The sequence below is a fragment of the Pleuronectes platessa genome, chromosome 6, assembly GCF_947347685.1.
Source record: "Pleuronectes platessa chromosome 6, fPlePla1.1, whole genome shotgun sequence".
Taxonomy (NCBI): Eukaryota; Metazoa; Chordata; class Actinopteri; order Pleuronectiformes; family Pleuronectidae; genus Pleuronectes; species Pleuronectes platessa.
Window position 1 is genome coordinate 4,331,402 of NC_070631.1, and position 20,911 is coordinate 4,352,312.

At 41.0% G+C, this 20,911-nt stretch overlaps 2 protein-coding genes across 2 annotated transcripts; one reads left to right on the forward strand and one right to left on the reverse strand.

Moving 5' to 3' along the window:
- Positions 1–4,038: 4,038 nt before the first annotated feature.
- Positions 4,039–8,717, forward strand: nemp1 (nuclear envelope integral membrane protein 1). The gene is made up of 9 exons (XM_053425458.1): positions 4,039–4,172; positions 5,163–5,284; positions 5,429–5,645; positions 5,735–5,807; positions 5,894–5,987; positions 6,088–6,202; positions 6,792–7,017; positions 7,226–7,405; positions 7,735–8,717. The coding sequence occupies exons 1-9, from the start codon at positions 4,064–4,066 to the stop codon at positions 7,901–7,903; spliced, it is 1,305 nt and encodes a 434-aa protein (XP_053281433.1). The 5' UTR covers positions 4,039–4,063; the 3' UTR covers positions 7,904–8,717.
- Positions 8,718–10,302: 1,585 nt separating this feature from the next.
- On the reverse strand, positions 10,303–14,162 carry ormdl2 (ORMDL sphingolipid biosynthesis regulator 2). The gene is made up of 4 exons (XM_053425459.1): positions 14,112–14,162; positions 12,259–12,433; positions 11,746–11,897; positions 10,303–10,824 (listed from the first exon to the last, which is right to left on the reverse strand). The coding sequence occupies exons 2-4, from the start codon at positions 12,430–12,432 to the stop codon at positions 10,689–10,691; spliced, it is 462 nt and encodes a 153-aa protein (XP_053281434.1). The 5' UTR covers position 12,433; positions 14,112–14,162; the 3' UTR covers positions 10,303–10,688.
- Between the last annotated feature and the right edge of the window lie 6,749 nt (positions 14,163–20,911).

A 20,911-nucleotide genomic window follows, 5' to 3' on the forward strand; every position in this document is an offset into this window, starting at 1 on the left:
TAGACCTACACTCTGGTTTACCTCTGGTTTGACTCTCTTAACTGTGCAACATTCATTCTGTCTGTGCGATACGATGCCTCATGTGGAATCCATACACTGCACATGTTTTTCTTGCTTTTACACATTTGATTCCATTTATGTATTTCTATATTTTTCATATTTCTATATACTTAAGTATTATTATAAGTATTTCATATTCACTTAAGTATTGCATATTACTTATTATTACCCACTGATGCCTTTGACTCCTGTTGCTTTAATATTGCTAAATTAAACTAATAAGGTATTTTCTTTTCTTTTCTTTTCTTTTCTTTTCTTTTCTTTTCTTTTCTTTTCTAGTCTTGTCTTGTCTTGTCTTTTCTTGTCTTCTTTTATCTTATCTTAACTTTTCTTATCTTATCTTTTCTTAGCTTATCTTATCTTAGCTTATCTTATCTTATCTTAGCTTATCTTATCTTATTTTGTCTTATCTTATCTTAACTATTCTTATCTTATCTTATCTTATCTTTTCTTATGTTGTATTATCTTATGTTACCTTATCTTAAAAATCTAATAGTTGCTGAGACTTCTTTATCTCTACATGACTGTGGTGATATCTCAAACCTCTGCCCAGCAGCTGCACATTGCTTAACAGAGATTCTTAACAAATTGTAATTGTGCCTCTGTCAATGTTCCTCCTTTATTAATAAGGCCATTATGGGCCTGCTCCATCATCACCTGTCAAGTCAAGTCAACTGTATCGACATACACGTGTACGGCTGAACGAAATGAGAAGTTACTCACAGACCAATGTGCAAAAAGAGTCCAGCATTAAACACAATATATATATAACACTCAAAAAGTAAAAACAGGACGGTTCTTTAAGGGTTTAAAGGGTGTTTCAAGGTATAAATAGTATAATAAATAGCATATTACTATACAATGGCTGTCACCTGATTGACTATTGCAATTGTCCGTTGTTTGTGTGTGTGTGTGTGTGTGTGTAGGAAGTGGAGGCGTTGTTGTGTTGGCTGTATATATTCATGTATTGACATTTAACTTTATTGAGTTAATCCACACTGACGTCATTTGATTTATTCCCACTAACTCAACGTGACTGATTGAACTTATCTAATAAAGTTACATGGACATTAGGTATGTAATTGAAATACATAGGCCAGTGAACGGATGATGTTGGAGACCATGAAAAAGGAATTTAATATTTTTGCATCCGTGCAAAATAAAAAAATCTGATGTACTGTTTCATTGTAGTTTAGAATCATCACAATTTAAAATTGATCTCCAAAGTTACACAAAGCAGACATGTACTGTAACTAAATGACAAATAGACAAGAAATACAGAATATACACATATTACATGAGGAGCTTGTTGTATAATTAGATGGTTTTGTTCCCCTTCATATTAACTATGAGTTAAAAAGTCCCGATATAGTCTGTGAATATTTACAGAGCAGAAGTAGAGTGACACAAGAAAGAGGAGGAGACAGGAGAGGACATAAGCAACTGTAATGTAAAGAAGACGGCATTAACCAGGGTCTTAGATTAGTCAACACTACCATTAATAATAAAAGAGGAACAACTGTTATTACCATGTTATGTTGTTATAACCTAATTAATGCGGCTTAACTTCACAGCTCACACACCAGCACAGGCGGGCGATGTCAATCAAACTGTCTCCACCTATTTCCTGTTACATTCTCTCATTTAGAGTTTATGTTTATTCAACCCAGCTTCTGTTTCCTCTATTATTTACTGAGTAACATCGTCTGATCATGAGTTAACTGTGACCTTGAACAACATTTTCAAAGAACTCAGGTGATGATGTGTGACCATTCAGCTTCTCGTTAGGACGCAGGAACCACGTGAAGTGAGGTGACGGCTGAATCCAGATGATAACCCCACACTGTGCTCTAGCTTTAAGAAATCTTTCAGACGTGTCGTTAACATCACGAGACTCCAGTGTGTTTTATTTTATAGCCACAGATGATAGTGTAAGACTGCGCTTTGTGAACTTGGTGCTCAAAGTTCAGGTCATGTGCTGCCAGTCACAAGTCTGACTGAATGCTATGGAAGAATTCCGGAGTGAAAGGTCACAATTTTATGTGAGAGGCGTTTTGTTCCATTACCAATCAATGACATCATTTTAGAAACACAAAGAGGAAAGGTTATAGGTTGATGATATTTAGGCTGAAGCCGGTTCGACAGAAGTAAAGTACTTCCTTGATGAAAGTGCTCAGTGGGGACGTCTGGCTCTCGCTGCGCGTTTTCTCACATTACTTCTGTTATGGTGAATGAAGTGGAGAGAATCGCTGACCTCAGCTGGTCTCGCTGTAACTCACTCGCTTGCTCAGTAGCAAGCGTATCAGAAAACAAACAGCAGGATGACCCACATCCCTCAGAAGACCTCAAAGCACCAATCACATCTGTTTGAATTGCTTCACTGCATAATTCAAATCACACTCAGAAACTGGATTGTGTCTTCTGTTAATAAAGAACTAAGATTATAACTTGAATCATTTATGGGAACGTATGAGTGTTGTGTTTGGTTATCATATATCCTGAAACCTTTTATCAGCTTTAAATCATCATGTATCAACTCCTGCATTTGTTTATTTTATCGTATACAAACTGTTCTTGATAAATAAAATCCCAATAAGCAGTCATGTCTTTGGATCTGATTATATAATAATTATTTATGTCGTCTTTCATGTGGACATTTTTCGCAGCTGACATTTTGGCTCGTATTACAAGGAGTCACTAACAGTGGACCATCTAGTGTCTCATAGCCTTTGTACAAATATTTGTACACGCCTTGTGTCCTTGTATAAATACTTAGGTTTCCAGGTGGAGGACATTTCGTCTTTTAAGCTAAAACAAACGAGGCTTAAAAACAGTCAGTTATTTCTAGAGGCAGCTCCTGTTTCACTTGTGGAACTATGAAAAATTTGTGTAGCTGTCATGTAAAATAAGCGCCATATATTTTCTCTGTTAGTTCACTGTTTCCTACCGTGGTTCCTTAGTATTGACAACCGGCCTTAAATCTTATGCACACACTGTGAAGCTTAAGTCCACTGGCAATCCTTTATTTTTAAGATAGGCCTTGTATTTACTTACTCCACCAATGTCAAACTACAGGTCATCTCGTTTGCACCAAAGGTACACAGTTTGATATTAGACTTTTTATTTGTTCAGCACTGAATTACAAAGACAGAAAAACCCTAGTGCAATCACCTGTGACGTTTGATTGATTGATTGGTATGGAATAGATCCAGTGGTTTTATTAATTAAGATTTGTAGGTTTTTGGTATATTTAACATAATGGCCGCATCCCATATCTAAGTATCGTTATCTGTACACTTTATCTGAGTATTTAAACAAATCATAAAATGTCAACTTTATCTGCAAAAATGTACAGTTTACAAGATAAAGTTTACATTCTTGACTTCACTATTATTTTATTGACGTGAAGTGGTTAAATCCGAAGACATACAACCTGTTAACTATATCAGTCGGCAACAGTAACTGACAGCAATTGTTTTAGTCATTCTCAAGAGTTTTAACACATGCAAATACAAACACGTGCTGCAAATTACACGACAATGGAAATGTTTCCAGGGGACGGGGCAGACTTCAATAACTTCACATCTTGACTTTTTGCAGTGGACGTGGCGTCAAACTGATGAAGGTGTATTGTTAATTTGCACGGATGTTTTTCTATTTTTTTTTTTACATGTTTTGTCAATTTGCGGTGCGTTGAGCTCTCTCGACCACCGTAGATATATTATCTTTTGGTACTTATGGGACTCCGTAGTTTGTGAAATTAAGCACGAAATATAATTCAATAAATAAATGTTTCTTGTTCTTTTTTTACCAGTGAATTTACAGACTTTTATTTTAATACACAGCACGAAATATTATTAAATAAAAAAAGTTTTAATTTTTAAACTAGAGCCGTTGAACGCGCACTGCTGATGACGACTTCCGGTGTCGTGTTTTGTGATTGGCTGTGCGGCGCGTCGCTCTGTGGGGAGAGGCGGAAGAGGCGGGACCTGGCGCTCTCATCATGGCGGGACACATGAAAATGACAACCGGCTCCAGCTCGACTTGTGGTCAGCTCTTAGTCTTCCTGGCGCTGCTGCTCAGTTTCCCTCCGGACTCACACCAGGTCTCAGGTGAGCAGCCGCGTCGCGACGCCACAACACAGCCTGGGGCTCGGAGGACATGGGTTCTAACCCCGCGGCGCTCAGGCTAACGCGTGCTAGCTTGTGTTTGTTGTTGCTGTTATCAAACGTCTCTACGTTTCTGTTCTATTCCGACTTTATTTAACTTCCTGGCTTGTGTCTCCTCGTTGTCTCCGTGCAAACCGGAAACTCAATGTGGCTCAAACACTCGTTTTAACCTCTTGTTTTGATCAAATCTTCAAAAAACCTCGCCCCCATGTGATTCGTCACGTATTAGCTATGAAAACACCACATCAGATACCACGAGATAACACTAATGAAGTCTTAACACAACACTTTATTATTTTTGATATTGTATAGTAAATCCTATAAAATAAAACAACTCACTACTACTGGTTCCATGAAAGAAAAGGGAGCAAGAGGAAGAAGTTGTCATGTTATCTTCTCCTTTCATATACATAACACAATATTCATGTTATGTACATTTCATAAATCATATAAAAAGTCTTAAAACAATATTCATCATCATCACAACAATGGAGAATATAGCGACGTGTGGTCCTTTATTTCTTTCATTCAAATCAATGAGGCTGATTTCAGGATAAAACTAGAGTTTGACCAATATGGACATTTAGGGGAATGAACATATTATAATACCAATATAATGAGTGATATCTCATTTGATCATAAGATAATTGTTGCTCATTAAACTAAAGTTTGGCAATGATCCTTAATATGTCGCTAACAAGAAGTGTAATTTGAGGCTCGACATTCTACAGTGGAGTTGAAATGCAAAACAACTCTTTTTAAAACTGGTAAAATAAGTAAGTTTGTAACGTCATCAAAACCATGTGTTCGATGCTCAATTCATCTAACTGCAGAACTTACATAACCATTTGAATGTCATGATGGGAAGGAACACACGTGATGCAGACTTAGTGTAACATGTGTAACGTTCATGTCTCTGCTAATCAAACCCAGGAAAGGAAAGTCCTGTCATTGATCTTCAAGATGGAGAGCAGTACGTCCTGTCGGGGTCCAATCGGTTCTGCTACCAGAACTCCATCGTGCCCACCTGGAGGCAAACATGGACCAAAATCCAGGTTAGTTGCATGAATCGAACACAGCAGAAAAACAGCTGTTTGTCATCGCTCCAGTGTCGGTAATATATCGGTAATACTGGTTATGTGTTCCTGCTCCGGCAGTTCCTTTCGGTTGAAGCTCAGTGGTTTACTTCTGTTTGACAGGTCAAAGTGTGGAGCTCCAACGTGTTCAAGGTGGTGATCGTGGAAGGGGAGGAGCAGCTGCAGGAGTTGGACCGATTCAGCGTGTGGAGCTGGTTTCAGAGCTTGTTACGTGAGCGGCACAATGAAACCACCATTAGCATCGGCCTCTTCAGCGAGAAGACGTGCTTCCAGATCGATCCCAGTGCAAAAGCCCATTACACTATCAAGCCCCTGCGCAGTAAGATGGACACACATATACTTTCTGATCACTGACAGATATCACATGACTCTGATATATGACGTGTTTGTTTGTTTGTTTCTCTGCAGAGTTTGATATCTATCTGTTTTTGGTCTTCCTCTCTGGGGTGTTGTTGTTGGTCTTTGCAGATTCACTCAGCCGGTAATTTATACTTTATGTTCAACGTGTTTTCATACTTTATGTCTTAGCAGCATTGTTTTATTAACTTCTTTCCTCCTAATGTGAAGGAGTCAAGTTTTCTTCTACTCTGCCGGTATGAGCACAGGCATGATCGCCTCCCTCATCATCCTCTTCTTCATTTTGGCTCGCTTTTTACCAAAGGTACAGTTTTTCCTTGTCCCTCAAATAGCCACGATTTCTGTAGGTTAAAAACCACATTGGTCAGTTAATCATCTTAATAACTTTGTGTTTGCTTCCACAGAAAAGTCCTTTTTATGTGTTGATTGTCGGTGGCTGGTCATTCTCTGTCTACGCCATTCAGCTCGTCTGCCGGAACCTCAGCGTAATTCTACGAGAACACTGGCACCTGGCTTTAGGTACAAACTCCTCATGCACACAGGTTACAGAGATAATGAGTCAATGGAAGCAGAGCAAAGCAAGGCTCTTCGATTTTTACAATATTATTGAAGCTTTAGGTATTTTGGAACCACTGATCATGCTAGTAAACATCTCACAAAAATAACCCTAACCCTCACCTCAAGACCTTTTTCATAAAAAATGGGCACCCATTAAAATCTCAACACAGATTTGTCTCCTATAGGAAACATATTGACACACAATCAGGATTGTCTATATTCTGTAGCATGTCATTTTTAAATATAGTGGTGTAACTAATTATTGTTTACATTCTGAGAGGCTAGAAAACAAAATGTCCGAAATTTTGTTGTATCTGTCAAAGGCGTTCCAGGTGTGTTAGTTAGTAAGTTGGTTAGTTTGTTAGTTGTTTCCCTGGCGGTGTCTCAGGACTGAATGCACCTAATGTTTTCTATTCTTCTTCTTTTTAAGTGAGAAGAGCACAATATCATACCCGCTGCTCAGATGACAGATTAAATAAACACCTTATTATATTGACTTAATGTTTAAAGGCCTTTAGATGACATGTCTGTTCCCTTTGTTTTACTTCAGGTTACAGTGGACTGGTGGGATTCATCAGTTTTGCTGTGTGTTACCGTTACGGCCCCCTGGTGGACGAGAAGAACATCAACATCTTGTCGTGGACACTGCAGCTGTTCGGCCTGCTCCTGATTTACTTCGGAATTCAAATTCAGCAAGTTGCCTTCGCCATCATGGTGGCAGCCTTGCTCTCCAAAAACCTAGAGTACCCAGTCTCGATGGCAGTTATAGCATGGAGGTGAGTGTTCTCAAAGCTGACAGCAGGGGGCGTCAAAGCTCTGTACTACAACTGAAAATCACTGTGTATGTGTGGCCTAACTTTTTACTGTACTTCATCAATAGTTAGTTCCTTGTAAAAAAAATTGCATAATGTTTTTATTGCAGGCAATAAGATTTAATGAAATTGAAATATCCCAAACATGAAATTTAACGAGTGGTCGTTGCAGGAGAGTCAGACGGTTTAGAGTTCGGTGGAAGCCGGAGCCCCGTCGCCTGTTGACTGAGGAGGAGTATCAGAGGGAGGCAGAGGAGGAGACGCGGCGAGCGCTGGATGAGCTGAGGAAGCAATGTCACAGCCCAGAGTTCAGCCCCTGGAAAACAGTGTCGAGGATTCACTCCCCAAAAAGGTGGCAAAACTACATTATTCTTTATTTCTGTACAACTTCTTAAAGCAAAAAGTCTTTTAAAAGTGTGATTTCAGCTCAGCCCCAGTCTTGATTTAACAGGAAGAGAAAGATACAGCTGGTTTATAACTCTAACTAGAGTGGCAGAGTCAGTAGAGCGCCAAAGGCCCAACAGTCTCATTGGAGTCGCACAGAATAACTTGCACTCAGAGATACGGATTTATTCCTGGGGAAAACAGAAAAAACTCAATTCCTTGATATAATAATATAAACCTATAATACCTGCTTGTATAAACATATGTGTGTTGCTGACCCGTGAGTCTGCTTCACAGGTTTGCAGATTTTATTGAGGGGTCCCCTCACCTGATGCAGAACGAGGTGTCCGTCCACGCTCAGGAGTACGGCTTCGGTGGATCCTTTTTCGAGGATGAATTATTTGACACTGACGACGAGGAGGAGGATGAAGAAGAAGACTTGAAGCCTCTTATGGTTCCAGAGTGAGACGGGGAGCGAGTTCTGTGCTGGAGTTGTTGAAAGTAAAAAAACAATCGCCATCATCGCTGTCTTTCAGGAAGGTGCTCGGACAAATGGCTCACTGCAGCTTCAGTGCAAACGTCCATGAGCTGGGCAGGATGGTTTAAAACGCTGGATCATCACTTCAGTCACAGGAGTCACCTTGACCCAAAGTCCCGGGCAGAACAGTGTGTTATCAGCATGTGACTGCCTCATGGCTTCAAAGCCTGTGCACTAAAGCCAGATCTCTTCTTTCCTAAGGGAAGGGCTGATGTGAAAACTCTGTCCGAGGCTCATTGGATGTCAAGGTGAATTTGTACTGGGTGCTGGTAAGTTTTGAGTTGTGTGGTCTTTTAGTCATAGTTTAGAGAATTTTTTTAGTTTTCAAAGCTGCAGTAGGAGCGTTGAGATTTCATGTGCACATCACTGTGCTCGGTTCACTCGTCTCTGAACAGCCGCATGTCGACGGTGGTAGTTACTGTTCCGGAGGTTTTTTTCTGCAGGGAGGAAACGCTTGTTCCTGTTTTGTGTTTCACATGTTTCAGTTCATTTTAATGGACAAATCAGCCCAGGTTTTAAGTATTTTGAATTAAAAAGAATATTTGCACTCTGACATGCATGTACTGGTATCATTGTATACGATTGTGTTACTGTAATTGTGTCATGCATCTTAAGCCAAAAACTGACTTTACTAGAAAAAGGATTTCATCGATGGTGGAAAGTAAAAGGTAATTTTGAGGTATTTTTTACTTTACTTTTACTGCTTCATAAAATTCATCTGTAATAAATACACTACACTGATTGGCCAATGAGTCCATTTACTTATTATATTTTATTTTCACTTTATTACCTAGCTGAAAGTAATTTAAGATATTTGGAATTTTGCTTTATAGCTGCAAAAAAAAAACATAACTTCTGTTCTATTGTAAATTTGTGATTCAAAATGGAAAACAACTGTTTATTCTTGCTGAGCAGCAGCTTCGGGGGCATTTCTGCTCGATTACCTTGGAATCCTTTAATCTGTAAATTGTGGGGGAGAAAGACGCCCCCGAACCTTGTGGACTTTCCAACTGACCAACAGCAGAAGACTGAATTGTATCAAAGACGGCACTTCCACAAGTTCCTGCTGATTGTTATTACTATGCTATTTAGTGTAAGTACGTGTTTGGGAAGTCAAACACTCATTCATCATCATGAATCATGTTGTTTCTGCAGATATCTGGAATCTTAGTTTTTACTCTGAAAACCCCTGATAATGCAGCTGAGCCACTGTGAAAAAGCTTTTAAGTTAAGTTCTAGAATGTTTCACGAAGGTTCTGCAGCAAAGTAGTTTCTAACCTTTCTCATATATGCACATTAATTCTGACATGTTCCCTTGTAAAATCTGCTTTAAGTCTAAATCAAATGGCTGAAAGCCTTGCAATGTTAAAGGCAGGGATGAAAAATTCACCTCTTTATAAAGATCAATGTTAAGGGTTTAACTGGTTCTTTCTTGGCCCACGCTCAATCCTTCCACCAGGTTTTATTAAAATCTGCAATTTAGATCTTGTGTTATCCATCTAACAAACAAACCAATGGGAAGGGGTGAAAACATAACATCTGTACCAGCTCTTTGAGTTGCATGTGAAACGCTGTGCACAGCTTAAAACCACCTGGAGCTTCTCATTCAGCTTCACTGCCGTCACCATCGTGATGAAGGTGGAAGCAGAAGTGGGCAAACCTGCTCGAGTGAGATCGTGTTTATCTTCAATCAGACCACTTTCACTATATGTTGGAGAGAAACATCACATTCATCCCTTCCCTCCCACTCTTTCAGTGAACCCTATCTGATGCCCAGTGACATTTAGCCCAATTGCCCTGCGAGTCCCACCACCTGCCTTTGAACACCAATGTGTCTGTCACGGCAGCATGAGCAGGGAACACCCCCCCTAACACTGATGGAAATGTTTACACAACATGTTTGAAAACGGCTGATACGGCACCTTACATTTGCATGTGTTTCCCTAGCTGTGTGGCATAAAAACATTAGCACACGGCAGCATTTCCTGCCTGCTACTTCCCCAAAACACGCATGACTCATAGGGAAACCTCACCACCAGTACGGCTACATTACACAAGGAAGTGTCTGGGGAATCCCTTGGATATATGAGCTTATTGCATGGCAGCCGCCCCCTCATGTAAAGTGCTGGGAGTTCCCCACAACTGATCAATTGATGCTTTAAGCCGCAGAAAAAAAAAACTACTTGACCATGTGGAATAAAGATAAGGCAGCGTTTCCACACCAGGTAGCTGTCATCGCCCATTTTATAAGCAGGAAACTATGTTTAAATAAAGCGAAGCCTTTAAATCCAACAGTAGATTACATACTTATGTGTATCATAGCAAAATAAAGACTGAAAGTGTTTATTGGAGGAATGCTGCGAGTAAATCCTTCATAGTAAATCAAGAAAAAAAACATCATTCATAACACGACAACCAGGAACTCACAGTCCTGATAAATAACTACGTCTGTGGCAGAGTAACAAATACATATTTCCTTTAAAAAGCATAGCAGTTCAAATGTTGCTCATATTTGAAGATCAGCCAAGAGTCCGACTCCAGACAAACCCACGTAAGAAAGATCGGGAAAGAAAATAATGACTTCTCAGGCTGCACGTCGCAGCACACACTGCAGCTTTCATAAGTTACTTCACACAGTCTGTACAGTTCCACGGAAACAAGAAAAAAAAAAAAAACTCAAGTCCAGTGTTGGAGGTTATAATCCAGAGTTCTGTCAGTATTTGTTGATTCCAAAAATTCGCACTCCATGAAACTGAGGCAACTTCGGGAGGACGACACTTAGGAGGGAGCTTGTGTTGATCAGGAAATGTGTGGCGTCGTATTTTGTGTAGAAACTGGCCAGAATATACCTGCGGAGATGGAACAGTGTGTCAGATACAACATCAAAAACACACATGGTCACATGCAGACCACTGCCCAAAGTGGTGGAGGACTCCATCACAGAGGTTGAGAAGTTGTCTCCACCCGTCTGTTCAGTTGGTTGGTTGGTTGGTTTGTAAGCCAGGAATTTACATTCACTTTGTTTAACTTTTATATTTTTTCTTGACACACTTAGGAAACTGATTTCAATTAGTTTGAGAAATAAAGTGCAGCTTTATTGAATGTAAGGGAACCGAGGACAGCGGAACAGAGGAATGTGCTCAACCGAGCTCTGCAGTGCTTTTCTGCATGATAAACATTTAGCTTTGCCTCTGAGGAGAACTCTCTCTGTGTTTACTGATGACTGCTGTACTTAAAGAATTGAGGCAGAAGGTCTGAAAGCATCTTTTCACCAAATCCTGTGTGTCAGTTTAATTCTGCTGCACTCAGATGTTTGAACAGTGGAACTGACTGACGCTGGATCATGAGGAGATGATTCAAACCTTCCCTCTGAAAATAATCTCCCCACTGAAAGTACAGCTAACACTGATAAGAGTCATTCGTTTTGTAAACATTTGGCCAAAAAAACAACGTACTAAGAAATCAAAGGACTAACCTGATGACGGTGCTAGAGAAAAGAATTGGGGGGATCACCAAATTCCTTCAAATGGATTCGTGTGGGAACCATGAATATCTAAACTGAGTTTTATTGAGATCAGTCAAGTAAAAATTCCACAAGATAAGGGAAAGAAATGAGCGACAGATGGCTGAACATCAAGTGGGTCAAGAAAAACAAATGTCAGCCAACTGCTCTCAAATTAAATTACAATAAGATTTCACCATTATAGTAAAAAAGCAAACAGAGCAAACTTCACAGCACGTTTACTCTTGAACAAAGACCCCCCACTTACAGGACGATTGGTGAGATGGTGAGGAATTTACGCGAAGATGTGAACTGGACACCGTAGTCCATCTGTTCCCAGTGTGTGAGCAGACGAGCTTTGCCCTGGTCCGGCGTCTCGAAGGGAGTTCCCTTAACTGTGTGTAGGAACAGGTACATCACCTGCAGGAGAGAAACCACACAACAGACACGCACAAACACCGTTAGCCACAAAGACGGACGTAAGGAAGCAATTCTCTACAGAAATTACCATTTAACCTGCTATAACAGTTTAATGTTTAAACTGACTTATTCTAGTGGTTCATCTGTTAAAAAAATCCCCCGACAATGTTTCTATCTGTGAGATAGAATCACATCTTGATATATTTTCCTACACAACAAACAAATGTGTGTTCCAGATATCTAATAAATCCTCCTCATACAATCCTCTTGAAAGAAGAAATCACGTGAAAACCTGTCAAACTGACTAACTCTTCAGGTTCCTCCATCTTAATAAATATTCATTAATCTGCTTTTAACGGACCAGGTTGTGGATCACGTTGGTGAGGGTCCAGACGAGTGGCACGGTGAAGAACGGTATACTGAGCAGCACCACATGCAACACGACCGTCAGGAGCAGGTAGGTGAGCCAGATCCCCCGGCTGTTCATCACCCGCGTGTTGGGGTTCACTTCGCTGTGAGCTACACCCACATTCATCCTGAAGACACAGAGAGAGAGAGACACAAAGTGTGAGAGGTGGAAAACAAAGGCGTGCAGCTACAGGAGGCTCCCCACAGAGCTTTCACGCCCCTGGACGCTGGAGATACAGCTTCTAACAACAAGGTAACAAACAGGATCAATCCTAAACCTGAGAAGAGTGAAAACCTGCTGACTTGAGAACATTTGGCAAAGGATTATTTTATATACTATAATTGTTTTTTAATATTCATGTTGATCCACTAAGATCATCTATAAATCATCATATTTTGATCAGTTTCCTCAAGACTTTATGTATTTATATTTAATATAGGACAAGATGGTGAATATTCCATGTACGTTTAAAGGTCCTCTACACAATTTAAGTTATGAACTACTGGTAGATGTTAGCGGATGTTAGGGACATGTCTTCAGTTAAGTACCTTAGCTTCATGAGGTGTTTCAGCCTTGTAAACACAACACACCCTGTTCTAATGGAGGCCCACCACAGGTCGATCAGACCTGGGTGCATGTCCCTAACCTCTATCGTCATTTTACTGCTGTTACGTGTTCACGTTTTTCATATTTATTTTTCTTGCTTTGCTGTCAAAGCACTTTATAAACTCTGTTTTCAAAAAGTACTATGTAAATAAAGTTGATTGTTATTATCTTGGGGCCTAGTTGGGATCTCTCCTCCTGATCCAGAGCCATTGGCTGCAGCGTTGTGTGTGATGTTGTGTGTGTTGTTTCTTTTACGCTCTGCTGCAGGACTTGTTTGTGGATCCGCAGATCTTTGAGCAACCTGATGGTGGAGGTTGCAAGTAACCCCCCCCCCCCCCCACCCAGCTCTCCAGCCACGTCTGCATACCACAGCCTTTTCCTCTCATCAGGTCTTAAGGTGGTAGTGACCCCTTCTGATGGGCAGTGAGTCACTGAACAGAACTTTATGAACTTATGAAGGTTACTTCTCATTAGTGGTGATGGAACTTCACACAGCATTGAACTACAGCAGGTTCATATGGTGTTTGGATCCCCTGGAGACATTACTGGAGTCGGTTTCGCTATTTCCAGCTCGTTTCTGTATTTGCATGTGTTGTGACTTTTTGCAGCGCGTCCAGCTCTCTCGGCCACCGTAGTGATACGACTAATTGATTAATCACTTATCATTCTCATTTATATGTGCTTTAACATTGGGAAACTAAACACTTTATACTGTAGGACCACGTGAGGCTCGTGAGTTTATATTTGAACTGACGAACAATCGCAGACAATAAACAAAACATCTTAATAACAACTCTGTGGCGATGACCCCGCCCTCCCGAGCGTTACTGTGCGTTTAAACAAGCGCGTCCTGTCATCACTTCGCAGCAACATTTAACCAAAGTGAAAAGTTAAACTTTACCGAATAACAAAAATCTGGTTTAACTGTCACGTGACAATCTGCGTTGACACAGCGCTGCGGCTCTTTAGCTCAAACCCTGACCTGCTAACGTTAGCTCCCTGTAGCATTAGCCAGCTAGCTAGCAGCGGCTAGCCACAGGTTGGCAACGTTAGCTCAAGTTAAACCCAGAAAACCAGGCCGCGGACAACAGCCCAACAGCGGCGGGGGGTGGGAACCTCCTGCTCAGCCGAGGAACAGCCGTGACTCGTGTTTCCGTGCACACTTTTAAAACTTCACGTTTCCGCGAAGCAAACTTTACCTTCCTCCGTTGTAGTGGCTCAGCAGGAAGTTCCTTGTTTCTCGTGTGGCCCCGCCCTCCTATCCCTCCCTCTGCAGAGGAACCGCCTGCAGGCTGCAGTCAGAACATCCGCAGCTGCTGCTCCAACAAGTCAGCATCACACCCCCGTGCATGTGAGCAGTGCTTCATCATCACTGATGATTAAAGTACTTTAGAGTTTCATGTATCACGTGCAAGATAACCCAGGTAGAATGAAAGGTACAAAAACTAAAGGAAAACTCATGTCCAAAAATAATGGCATGAAGAATCCAGGTCCATGCACTCAAAGTGGTTTGAGAATTTAAATAATCTTTGTTTATTTGTAGAATTTCATTTATTTATTGGAGGGATGAGCTGTTGTAAGTTGATGTTTACCCCTAGATTTGTGTGTCTAACTGTTTGTATGAGAGAGACTTGTATGTAAATGAATGTTTTTTGTAGGGATGCACCGATTTATCGGCCGAACATCGGTAGCGGCCGATATTCGCCTCGTTTACTGATATCGGCTTATCGGTAATAAACTTGACTTTCACCGATATCATTGGCCGTTGTTCATATTTGTTGTAAAACCGCTGGGCACGTGCCGCGGCTGGGGGAGCAGTCGCTCCGTCGCCCTCCTCTCCGCGCCGCCGGAGGCTCAGTGTGCGGCACCGGGAGGTCCTCATCCGGTGGCACCTCACGGCGTTACTGGTGCAGGGGCTTTCTTTCTCTTTGACCGCGGGGCGGTGTCCATCGCCGGCGCGGAAGGCGGGCCGTTGGAGGGGACCGGGTACGCGGTCAGCGGCGGCCACTCTGGACGCGTGTCGGGCCCTTCTCGCGGATCACCTCAGCTACGGCGACCGCTGGGGGAACCCTCTGTTCGCGCGGGGGGGGGCCTAGCAGCTGACTGAGAACTGGTGCGGACCAGGGGAATCCGACTGTTTAATTAAAACAAGCATCGCGAAGGGCCACGGTGGGTGTTGACGCGATGTGATTTCTGCCCGACACTCAAAACAGGTAAAACTGAGGAGGGCTTGTTAAGTTATCTAGACTCAAGCAGTGTAACTTGGTGTAAAAAGTATGAGCGTAGCGTCTGTTTAAGTACTTTATTCTCATGTGCACCGGCTCTATTCATCCGTCTCATGCACAGGTAACAAGGGAATTGACAACATACGTCATACACACAGAAGCCGTAACACATCTAATAAACGGGCAATACTGCTACCGTAAATCAATGAGAAGAGCGTTCTCTATAATGATACTTTAACAGGGCTGTTTTAGACAGGGTAAAAGGTGCTGTTTTAAATTATCCTTGTGGTATTTTGACCAAAATATGTTACAGTCATTTCATTAAGATCCCGATGAACCATTTCAACTTGCGGTAAAATGGGCATAATATGTCTCTGTTAAATAAAGTTTAGTTAAATCAAAGATTGTTTCATAAATCTGATTCAATCTGTGCTCATTAAAAGATAAGAGTGATGAAGGGCTGACATTTTTTTAAATAATTATTTAATTATTTTTCTGGCACAAAAATGTGAAAGAATAATAACAAAAAGAAAATAAACAAATATCGGTATCGGCCAAGAATTTCCATATCGGTGCATCCCTAGTTTTTTGTGTTTGTTGTGTTTTAGATGTAGTGTGTACCTGCCTGAAGACTGCCCATGGAAAAGTGAAGAATGATTTGATTATTAAAGAGAACAACTGTGAAAAATATTGGTAGTAAAATTTATTTCCGGCCTTTCAGTACTTCTACGATGAAATGTAAGTATAGTCTAAACCAGCACCACACTTACCTGCTACAACATCAACAAGCTTCAATGTGATATACATTATCCTCAAACAATACTTCTGCGAAATGAGTACTAATACCATGTATTACTGCCTCTTGACACTGCTGTTTTTTACAAGTACTTCTACCTCCACTGTTTGATGATGCAATGAAATGGTATTTAAATGTCAAGTGAATGACTAATGCTTGGGAGTGAAAATCAAAACGTACTTTTACTGTCACTCCGAGAAGAAGAAAACTTCCTGATACTCGAGGGGTGTGTGGAGAGATTAAACATGAAAGTGATAAAAGATAAATAACATATGTGGGAACCAGGCTGGTCGAGTCTTACTTTTGTGGAAACGTAGATTTTAGCTTTGATATAGACGAGTAGAATCATTTACCTGTTTCTCTCTCCTCTTAAGACACATCTCTTTAAACAAGCTTTTATCGTACGAAGTCTTTAACTTGTATTATTTGTTTCTGTAATAGTATTATTTCTTTACTCAGATTTTTTGTGAATTTTGTATTGTTTGTTGTGAAGCACTTTGTTACTTGTATTGAAAAGTGCTACACAAATAAAGTGTTAGTATTATTATTGCAGCAGAACTAAATTAAACAAGTATTTTATGTGACAATCTTTTACACATATGACAGAACCCCTGCTGTGCCACTTTGAAGGAGACACGTCATCCACCTTTATTCACAGTCAACACTCTGATCGAGGTCATTGTCTCTGTAATCAGATTCTATGACACTATATCATATTTGACATCAGGTGACTCACTGTAACACTTTAGACTCTTCCTTGTGTCTCATGTTACTGCCAACTCTGAGTTTTTTTATGTGACAAATGCATTCCTGTCCTCCTTTGTGCATCTAAGTTTTTATTTTCTCTACTCCCTCACATTTCTTGGAACACACTTTTGGAAAGTCCAGAGAGGCATATAGATAATTTCTTCCTTTACTGTGACAATCGTTCATCAGATGCGAACAACTGGAGATTTTTCTTTCACCAGGATGAATGAGGCTGGAATCTGATGACATGTTGATAAGTCATTCATGGGACAAACTTCCACGTTGAGCAATCCTGTATCTTTACAAATACGCTCGCTGCTGCTTCCTCTTCCCCTTCAGAGGAAACAGCTTCCTTTTTTCATTGAATTACCTCTACACTAGAGTTACATCATCAGAGTGTGAGCGCATCCACAATGATAGACACTCTAATGGCAAGGAAGTGGGCAGGAAGTTGTGGATCTCCAAAGAGCAGCAGGAGAGTTTTAGGAAAGCACAGCTTCCTTCTTGTCGCTGCACAGAGTGTGCTGTTCTGGAGAAAGAGTTCCAGCACAGGTGTGGAATTATTAATCTCGATTGTTTTCTGTTCACAAGAAATATCCTGACATCATTGATGGACAACACCGCAATTGATGATTTGATTAATTATTGTTTATTATGGCGATCTTTCCCACATAATCAATATGCATAAATACATGAAATAATCAATAAATACCAAATAAATACAATAAATATATAAATGAATACATATAGTATGATATAATTATTCCATTGGAAATACATGGCAGATATGGCAGAGTAAAAACTTTGCTGTATCTACATGATCAGCCACTGAATGCTGCAGCAGATATACTTTGATCAATGTGACCAAGTTGGCTTACAGGATGCTTCCCAGCTGCAGAATCAGCCGACACTTAGAACACGCGATGCTCCACATTTCTGAGAGAAGCCTGTTGCGTGATGAGCCGGATCTCCAACGGCGAAGACACGAGCGACGAGGATGGAGAAGGAGAAGAGTCTTTGCTTGGTGCTGTTGCACAGTAGAGCCTCCTCGTGGAGCTGGACGGGGTTGGTCTCTTCTTTACCGAGGGGGAACTCCTTGAGAATAAAAAAAATAATATTAATACAGAGTCAGACAAATCTATAGAGCCTAATGATAAAATACACCATGCAATTCAAAATGACAATGTTCCCAGCTAAATTGTAATGCTTTTACCTTCATGTAATCCTTCCCTCCCTTCGACTTCCCACATGTGCTCAGGTCTTTGTGCAGTTTCTGAATCGCTGGCGTCACTTCGCTCGAAAACTCTTTGCAGCTTTGAATTCCAGCAACTGTCTTCACTGCAGCGCTGTAGCTCGTCAGAACCCTGATGATCTTCTCCATGCACGGCTGAGGATGGAGAGAGGAACTTGATGACTATCATGTTCATACACAACCATATACTGACATTAATTTGCTATTTCTGTTTTTTAAACCGGTTGCTTACTGCAGAGTTATGTTTGAGTGTCGCCGGATCACACATGTCCTTGGCCTCCATCCAAACAGGTAAGTTGTAGAAATCTATTTCCTCTCTGGGTTTATTCAGTGCCTACGGATAATAAGAGTGGAGGCACGGTCAGTACAGTAACTCAGCTTATACAAAATAACAATTTATGAAAAATAAGTGCTGCAATACAGCAAATGTAAAGCAAATATTCAGTTCAGACTAATTATGATAGTTTAAATCTATGCAAAACATAGTGTAAGTGTCAACAAAGTAGTTTAAAATCCTGTAGGTTAATTTTTATTTCTATATATTTTGATTCAATGATTCCAAAATCATCCATTAAAAAAATCCATTTAAATTAAAGCCAATGTGCAGATACTATTGTGTCAGTGTACAGCTATACAAAGTACATTCTGACAAAAAACTATCAATTATTCCAAACACACTTATTAGAAATACAGCCAATATTCAGTCAGTATTAATCTTGCCAGTTTACAGCTGAGTGAAGAAAACTATTTTCAGCTTATTTCTACATGTTCTGCATCAATAATTCCAAACACATTCCATCAAACAGCACTCACCTGCAGAGAGAAGGCTTTAGCCAGGCGGTTGAGCTCCAGGGAGCTGTTCCGGACCTCCGCACATGCATCCTGCCCGGGGCCGGCGGTGGGGGCGCAGGAGGCGGAGGCAAAGAGCCAGAGCAGCGCAGTGAACACAGAGAAGTTCATGATGGGAGTCAGAGGTGATGAGGCTGGGTCCTGTTGCTTCTGCTCGTCCCCGTCAGTGATGGACTTGGAGTCCGGCGGCTGCTTTTAAATGGGCAGGGACGCGCGCCTCGCACGTGCGTTGGCGAGGAGGGATTTCCTGGGCATCCCTCAGGTGAGTTCACAACGAGTGCATTACACAGGAAGCGGATGAGTCACACAATGACCGAATGATATCACATCACAAAGTCACTACTGTCCTCCGATTATGACCTTTTGCAAATTATCATATTTCATTCACCTTTAAATAAAAGTATTGGCTGACGTATACCTGCTATGTGGAGGATGTATATACTGTATATATATATACTTATATACAGCAAATGTAAAGCAAATATTCAGTTAAGACTAATCATGACGTGTAAGTGTCAACAAACTAGTTTCAAATCCTGTAGGTTAATATTATTTCAATATATTTTTATTCAATGATTCCAAAATCATCCATTAAAAAAATCCCTTTGAATTAAAGCCAATGCTCAGATAATATTGTGCCAGTGTAAAGCTTTACAAAGTACATAATAAAAGTATTGGCTGATATATATTATATAGATATAATACACTAATAACATAGTTGGGATTTAACAGAGTTTCACTGCTGTACTCACGAGATGAGATTTGATCTTACTTCAGAGTTTGGACAAAACTTTCCATCTGCCACCTTTTCTCTACCAGAGAAAAACCGCTTCACTTCAATTGAACCACAAAAGGAAACTGATGAGTGAAGGCATAAGATGTGTACATACTTCCTTACATACATTTCCCATGTTCTGTTATTCTTTAAAGTGGAATTACAGATGTGACTGTCATGGTTATTAAAACAAGCTGGTGGCAGATACCAAAATGTATTGAAACTAGTCTTTGTGTCTTAACTTTATCAAGTGACCAATGACCTCTGCACCATCCCTCATTTAAACAGTAATACTAGCTATTCAAAATCATTCTTTTTTGGTATGTTGCATTTTTATCCTTATTTGTGTTCATTGGTCTTGAATTATTGAACTATTATTATTATTAATAAAATTAATACGACCCTCCTGAATATGGCACTGTTAAATTACAAAAACTCAAAAGAAATGCAAATACCTGATTATTACTTAGAACTTAAGCATGTTGAGGAAATGAATACATTTTAAAGCCACAGCCAACCCATCTTGATACAAGTACACTACAACCACTAAGATTCAAATTTGTATATGAATTTATGTGTACACAACATTCTGAATGTTTGAAAAAAGGCACTAGATATTCTTATTTGATATATTTTATTAACTATTCCTGCATCTAGTAGTCTATTTATTTATACTAATATAATTTGTCATAATCACGCCTCCCTGTCTGCAGCTCTTGAACACCCCCCTGTCTGCAGCTCCCTGTCTGCAGCTCCCTGTCTGCAGCTCCCTGTCTGCAGCTCCCTGTCTGCAGCTCCGTGGCTGCAGCTCCCTGTCTGCAGCTCCCTGTCTGCAGCTCCCTGTCTGCAGCTCCCTGTCTGCAGCTCCGTGGCTGCAGCTCCCTGGCGGCAGCTCCCTGTCTGCAGCTCTTGAATGCCTACTTGTGTGCAGCTCCCTGTCTGCAACTCCCTGTCTGCAGCTCTCTGTCTGCAGCTCCCTGTCTGCAGCTCCCTGTGTGCAGCTCCCTGTCTGCAACTCCCTGTCTGCAACTCCCTGTCTGCAGCTCCCTTTGTGCAGCTCCCTGTCTGCAACTCCCTGTCTGCAGCGCCCTGTCTGCAACTCCCTGTCTGCAACTCCCTGTCTGCAACTCCCTGTCTGCAGCTCCCTGTGTGCAGCTCCCTGTCTGAAGCTCCCTGTGTGCAGCTCCCTGTCTGCAGCTCCCTGTCTGCAACTCCCTGTCTGCAGCTCCCTGTCTGCAACTCCCTGTGTGCAGCTACCTGTCTGCAACTTCCTGTCTGCAGCGCCCTGTCTGCAACTCCCTGTCTGCAACTCCCTGTCTGCAGCTCCCTGTGTGCAGCTCCCTGTCTGCAGCTCC